The following is a 7,081-nucleotide window of genomic DNA, read 5'->3' as shown; positions in this document are numbered from 1 at the left end:
GCATGTTCTCACTCATAGGTGGGAATTGAACAATGAGAACACTTGACCACAGGGTGGGGAGCATCACACACTGGGGCCTGTCATTGGGTTGGGGGCAGGGGGAGGGATAGCATTAGGAGATATACCTAATGTAAATGACGAGTTAATGGGTGCAGCACACCAACATCGCACATGTATACATATGTAATAAACCTGCACGTTGTGCACATGTACCCTAGAACTTAAAGTATTATAATAAATAAATAAATATATAAATAAGAGAAAGTAAACATTTGTCACTTTATCAGACCACAAGTTAAACTGAAAAGAACTAGGAAGAGTGATAGCCTTGAAGGGCTAGCCCATTTTCCGTATACTGCCTAACTCATTTTTGTTTGATATATAAATATTATATGATAAACGTTATTTGAAAAGTTCTATACCTTAGAGATCACCAGCGTGTAAATATATTTTTCCATATTGTTCTGTGAGTTTAAAAACTTTATACAAGATATTGGTATGTATCTATTAATCTAAAATACTTAAATATTTTCATTATGATCCTTGCAACTGATCTTCCTCTTTCTGCACCTTCCTTCCCCATTGAAGAAGAATCTGCATCTACCATTTAGATTACACCAAATAAGTATCATTTTTCATATTTCAATTCTATTTCATTAAGCAACCCATCTTCCTAGGTTCTTTACTAATTAGCCACTAAACCCCAGGCTTTTCTTTACAGTTAAGTGTAAATATGTGTAGCGTAAGATGTCCTAACTCCAAGGTAGGGGGAGGAGGAAGGGTAGAACTTAGTGAAAAAAAGAAAAAGATGCACGCATGGATCAGAAGAAGAAATAGAAAGGGTCCTAGAGTCTGCCAAGAGCCCATCTTCTGGCTCACAGGTGGGAGCACAACCTTGCTAGGCAAGTCCTAGCTTGCAGACACTATAAAATAGGAGCAGACATGAAGAAAGGAATTCATGTACTTTCCATTAAATGTATCTCTTCTGCAAATGTAGTCATCCCTGATAAAGTATAATTAGAGGTAGGTAGGTGTGTCACAATGAAGTCAGATAACTTTCCTATTCATCATTTTGTCAGAGCTCATAAAATTTAGAACTGACCAAGTTCTCTCTGTGTGTTCGTGCACTCACTGAAGGTACCAATAGCAGTAAAACTGTCCCTGTCTCAAAATGGTAGGAAGCAGAGATTTCATAAAAGTTTTGTGAAACTGCGTGCCTGAAAGGAGGAGACAGGTGTTAAACTAGCATAGAATTGTAAAACTATTTTGTACTCTTAACATGCACACTTCACTCACCCAAAATATTAGTTGTGAATTATCCTAAAGAAAAAAAAAATAGGTAGGAAAGCAGGTGGGTTTCCATTCTGTATAAGCAGACCACACCCCATACTCTACCTGCGCCCACCACTAGGGCTCTAGGCCCACAGGTGCGGATGCAATTCAGGAGGGAGTTGGAGCGAATGTTGGAGTTGAGAAAGGCCACCACACAGCCCAGCTTGGCGAGGCCGAACCACACGTGAACGAAGTCCGGCTCATTGCTCATCAGTAGAGCCACGGTGTCCCCCTTTTTCAGAGAGGAATGGTTCAGGAAAACATGGGCCACTCTGCTACTCCTTTTGTCTACATCCTGATAGGTGTAGATGTCTCCCTCATAGATGATGAAAGGTTTCCGAGGTTGTCTTTTGGCATGACTCAAGAATTTATCCAGCACAGTCACCAGCTCCCCTCTCTTTTCGTACTTCTTCAGCCGAATTATAATGAGCACCACCTTCACCAGGAATAAGAAGTCATCCCAAAAGTAAGGGAACAGGAGTTTCTGCACGAAGTGCAGGACGACCATTCCAGCCCCTAGAACTGTTAGCCATGACAGAAGCATGGGGGCCACGGGGCCAGAAGGCAGCTCTGATCTCAGCCCCACCAGCGTCCTTCTCTTCCAGGCACAGCTCTCCGAGGAGACCGCCGGTCCTCACTACTCAGGGCTTACACCTGAAGTTCTTGTCAGCTTTTCCGGGGAGGAACGGGGTGGGGAGGAATCCTGAGAAACAGAATCAGAGCTTTGCACTGAAAAGGTCGCCCCAAGTGGTGCTGAAGATTAATCTTGGGTCACTGGGCGGCTAGAGAGCAGGGAGCCTCCGACTCCTGCGAGAAACCAACACAGCCACCCTCAGGGGTCTCGGAATCTACGACCCCAGCGCTGCGCCCTCGCCTCCCAACCGCGACAGCGGCCCGTGCTCTGCGGGTTCTCCAGGACTTTCCAACCCTCTTCTCTGTGAGGGCTGGGTCAGTCCTCCCTGATTCTGCGACCCTAAACAAACCTCACCACCCTCAGAAGAAGGTCCAGCGACAGAAGCTTTTCTCCTCTCAGGTAGTCTTTCCCGCGATCTTGAGTTGGAGGCTGAATTCCAGCCGAGAAAAGCTGGGGTGACGATGACCGAGAAGCGCAGTGATTTACAGTCTCTACGCACCAGAAACCGCGCAGGGGCTCGGGACCACGCCTCGGCCCGTGGCCGCAGGGCCAGCGAGTTCCAGGACTCCTGAGCGCTGCCCGCGTCCAGCCACGCCCAGCCCCGCCCAGTCCCTCGGATGCAACGGGTCCCGGAGAACTGCTCCTAGGTGACCCAAGCGCCCACTGGAAGGGGCTGCCCCTACCCCAGCCGCAGCTCGCACTCGGAGTGTCGTTAGGCTGGCCTAGTGTATCTCTCCTCCGAATCGCGGCAGGAGTGTTGCTCCCCTCCTTCCGCCTCCAGGCTCAGGGCCAACTACTTCCCCTGGAGTGCCGCAGCTGGAACTGCCTGGGCGCCTCCGCCAGCTGGTCCCTGGGCGCGCGTCTGGAGAAGTGTGTCGCGCCGACCTGCTCACACCCCAGGGAGGAAGCCCGCGACTGGCGTCTCTGGCGGGGAAGAATGTGACAGTCCCGTGGGGGGAAACCTAGGGATCTGGAAGGCCTGGGGTCACAGGAGAACCAGGGTTGCTGGAATTGGGCGGCGCGGGGGCCCTGGCGAAGCTGGTAAGGTAGAACAGTGTCGCACAAAAGGTCATCCATTGAACCAATTAATAACTAGAGAATGGAAAGAAAAGCACAAACACCAAAAAACTACAGAGAGAGAGAGAGCGAGCGGCAGGGAGGGAGGGAGGGAAGAAATATTTATGAACTGGACAGATCCAATAATTTTGTAAGAAAGGAATATTTGGACACATCACAAAATTGTACTGTTCTTTACAAAAAGTATTTTTGGAAAGCATATTGATAGGTTGGTTTTTACATTTATATTAGAAATCTGTCGTTAGAGGGCCAAGACAGTGCATTTTACAAAATCTGGCAACAATATTGATTGAGAGCTTCAGTCGATATTCATATTTAAAAATAAAACCAAATTTATAATGCTATTTTCAGTCCTTAAGAATAACAGGAATCCCCCCTCCCCGAGACAGATCATTTAAAGAATTATGCCTTCAAACTAAGGATTCTAATGGGAATGGGAACGTGGAGTGGAGAAGTGACAAGTGAGTGAAATGGATAACAAAATTTTATACGAAGATGAAATTTTCCTAAAGATAAAAAAACTAAAGAACATTTCATTACACGTATTTTTTCTAGCAGACACCATCATCCTAGCTGTCTGCTTTTAAGTGAATATAAATGGTTAATTGCATGTGTTAAAATAATTAAGGATGGCCTCAGCTTGTCAGGTGTTTCTCCCTTCTGCCTTATGTTCTGCAGATGGATTCTGGCTAACCTCAGATTCTGTAATAAAAGAAAAACTGACAATTCCAAAGACGAGCTCCAGTTTATTCATCTGAAAATGACTACTGTGAAGTCACAATGAAGAGCTCTCTGAAAGCCAAAGGAACATAGGCTCTTAAAGCCCTTTTCTGTAAAGGACAAAAAAATGCTTCCTAAATTTACTCAGAAGCTCTGATCTTTTTGATTCAGAAATATCTTTTTAATTAAGAAATAGTATCAAGTAGCTTATAACTTGCAATGTTAGTTTACAACTTGAAAAACATCTTTGACATTCTATTGTTTTCTCTTCTAGCTTTAGTCTAATTAAGTCACCTCCAAATAACATTTAAAGAACACAAAAGAATATGGAGCAGCTGGTCTCAGACTTTTGTAGTTTTAATGAGTAAAATCTGTCCTTCTCCAGAGGCGATACAGAAAGATAGGCGTGGCATTTCTTTTATTTTGCTACATTTAAAACATTAAGCACACATTACAACACTGAACATCTACTGTTACCATTGTTTCATAAAGAGAGGATTTATTTTAAAGAAGGAAGGGAATGCCATTTATAATAGAGGACCACATTTTAAAATGAATAAAATTAAATTCACATAAAAACTCATTTTGCTACACTTATTTTTCTTATCATGGACATTCTAATACCATCCTAAGGCATGAAACTAAATTTTTAGCAATTACAGACACAATGAATCTAGAATATATTCAGCACCATAAATGTGAGCTTGTTTGATTTATTAGGAAGAACTACAAGTAAGTATATGTTGGGCCAGAATTTGTACTAACCGAAACCAATTTTATGCCTGAAATCTCACCATGGAAGAGGTAATCAATGAAAAATCTTGGGACAGTTAACGGTATTGTGTATATACCTATATTAGCCCATGTATCTGTTTCTATTTTGTCCAGAAATTTTGCATTCACTTTCAAATGCTACTAAAGGCAGCTAAGTAAAATAGATACAATTTTTAGCTAGAATAGTTAAGTATTTCGAAATGGGAGAAATACAGCGACAGTTAGTTGCAAGTGAGTAAATCTATTATTTCGCTAAAATAAAGAGAAATAAACACATAGAAATAGTCTAGACATTCCTGCTAACATTACTTTTGAATAGGCACAGTGCGATATTTCTCTGGTTCTCCTTTAGAAAATATAAAGATAGTATGTTTTTCTTTAATGTTATTTGAAAATAAAAATATTGTGACTAAATGAAAATCAATGCCAAAAAAAGTTTATTTTTAATCTACATATGGTCTCCTCAACCCCTTCTTCATTTCTGATTTGACTTTCCTCTTTAACCCACTACTGACCACCGTTGCACCCTCAGCTCTGTAGAAGACGAATTGTTTAGTGAGTAGATCAAAGTAAGACAGAACAAATAGCAACATATGACAGACATGGAGCCCACAGGATTTTGCCACTGTAGCCTAAGCATTCTGACTCTGTGCTGTCAAATCACTTGTCTTCATAAGTCTTCTGATGCAATTCTATAGCAGTCATCATTTGGATTATGGGAGGTTTCAGTAAAAACCAAGAAATTTAGAAAGATGCCAAACAATGCTGGGTTGGTGGCTAAATATCATGATGAGTGCTTGAAATGGGCCAAGAAACTCTGATTATCTAGACTGCAGCTGGGTCTTGGGAAAGGGGATGGCAGTGAAGTGAGTGAGGGAGTTGGATAGCTCTAAAAATGAATGAGAGAATGCTGGATGCAGGAGTCATCCACTTTACAATTCTACCTGGGAATGGGGTCCTGCTCAGTTTTTAATTACTGCTTTTAGGATCTGATAATAACTTTGGTTTTCATGGGAAGTTTACTCTTCCTATAATCTAATCTTTATTTGTATTAATGAATAATCATTGCCCAGAATATTACTCAACACAAGGACTCATGAAGCAAACTGAACATTAAAAATAAGAGGCGTGCACAGAGCCTTGCTCACTGCTAGCACAGTAGTCTGAGATCTAACTGCAAGGCAGTAGCAAGGCTGGGGGAGGGGGGTCCACCATTGCAGAGGCTTGAGTAGGTAAAAAAAGTGGCAATGAAGCTCGAACTGGGTGGAGCCCACCACAGCTCAAGGAAGCCTGCCTACCTCTGTAGACTCCACCTCTGGGGCAGGGTATAGCTGAACAAAAGGAAGCAGACACTTCTGCAGACTGAAATGTCCCTGTCTGACAGCTTTGAAGGCAGCAGTGGTTCTCCCAGCATGTAGTTTGAGATATGATAACGGACAGACTACCTGCTCAAGTGGGTCCCTGACCCCTGAGTAGCCTAACTGGGAGTCACCTCCCAGTAGGGGCTGACTGATACCTCATACAGTGCCCCTCTGGGTGCCCCTCTGAGATGAGGCTTCCAGAGGAAGGATCGGGTGGCAACATTTGCCATTCTGCAATATTTGCTGTTCTGCAGCCTCTGCTGGTGATACCCAGGCAAACAGGGTCTGGAGTGAACCTCCAGCAAACTCCAACAGACCTGCAGCTGAGGGTCTTGACTGTTAGAAGGAAAGCTAACAAACAGAAAGGACATCCACACCAAACCCCATCTGTACATCACCATCATCAAAGACCAAAGGTTGATAAAACCACAAAGATGGGGAGAAACCAGAGCAGAAAAGCTGAAAATTCTAAAAATGTAAAAACTAAAAAGAAGCACCTCTTCTTCTCCAAAGGAATGTAGCTCCTCACCAGCAACAGAACAAAGCTGGGTGGAGAATAACTTTGACGAGTTGAGAGAAGAAGGCTCAGACGATTGGTAATAACAAACTTCTCTGAATTAAAGGAGGATGATCGAACCCATCACAAAGAAGCTAAAAACCTTGAAAAAAGATTAGACAAATGGCTAAGTAGAATAAACTGTAGTGAAGACCTTAAATGACCTGATGTAGCTGAAAACCATGGCACAAGAACTACATGACCCATGCACAAGCTTCAGTAGCTGATATGATCAAGTGGAAGAAAGGGTATCAGCGCTTGAAGATCAAATGAATGAAATGAAGCCAGAAGAGAAGCTTAGAGAAAAAAGAGTAAAAAGAAATGAACAAAGCCTCCAAGAAATATGGGACTATGTGAAAACACCAAATCTACATCAGATAGGTGTACCTAAAAGTGACGGGGAGAATGGAACCAAGTTGGAAAACAGTTTTCAGGATATTATCCAGAACTTCCCAACCTAGAAAGGCAGGCCAACATTCAAATTCAGCAAATACAGAGAACGCCACAAAGATACTTCTCGAGAAACGCAACCCCAAGACACATAATTGTCAGATTCACCAAAGTTGAAATGAAGGAAAAAATGTTAAGGGCTGCCAGAGAGAAAGGTCAGGTTACCCACAAAGGGAA

At 42.9% G+C, this 7,081-nt stretch overlaps 1 protein-coding gene across 3 annotated transcripts in view; it reads right to left on the bottom strand.

Moving 5' to 3' along the window:
- The window catches only part of SLC27A6 (solute carrier family 27 (fatty acid transporter), member 6), a 68,448-nt gene extending 65,574 nt beyond the window's left edge, over positions 1 to 2,874 (bottom strand). The window contains exons 1-2 of one of the 3 annotated variants that reach the window (XM_011942102.1): positions 2,321 to 2,491; positions 1,396 to 2,139 (exon numbers count right to left, since the gene is read on the bottom strand). In XM_011942102.1, the coding sequence (XP_011797492.1) occupies positions 1,396 to 1,876 (481 nt within the window). In that variant the 5' untranslated portion in view covers positions 1,877 to 2,139; positions 2,321 to 2,491. Of the gene's footprint in view, positions 1 to 1,395 lie in introns of all 3 variants that reach the window. The other 2 variants (XM_011942101.1, XM_011942100.1) reach the window with 2 other exon arrangements.
- Positions 2,875 to 7,081: the final 4,207 nt, after the last annotated feature.

This window comes from Colobus angolensis, unplaced genomic scaffold (assembly GCF_000951035.1).
Source record: "Colobus angolensis palliatus isolate OR3802 unplaced genomic scaffold, Cang.pa_1.0 Scaffold206, whole genome shotgun sequence".
NCBI lineage: Eukaryota > Metazoa > Chordata > Mammalia > Primates > Cercopithecidae > Colobus > Colobus angolensis.
The sequence above is the reverse complement of the archived record's forward strand: the minus strand, read 5'-3'. Positions and strand labels throughout refer to the sequence as shown.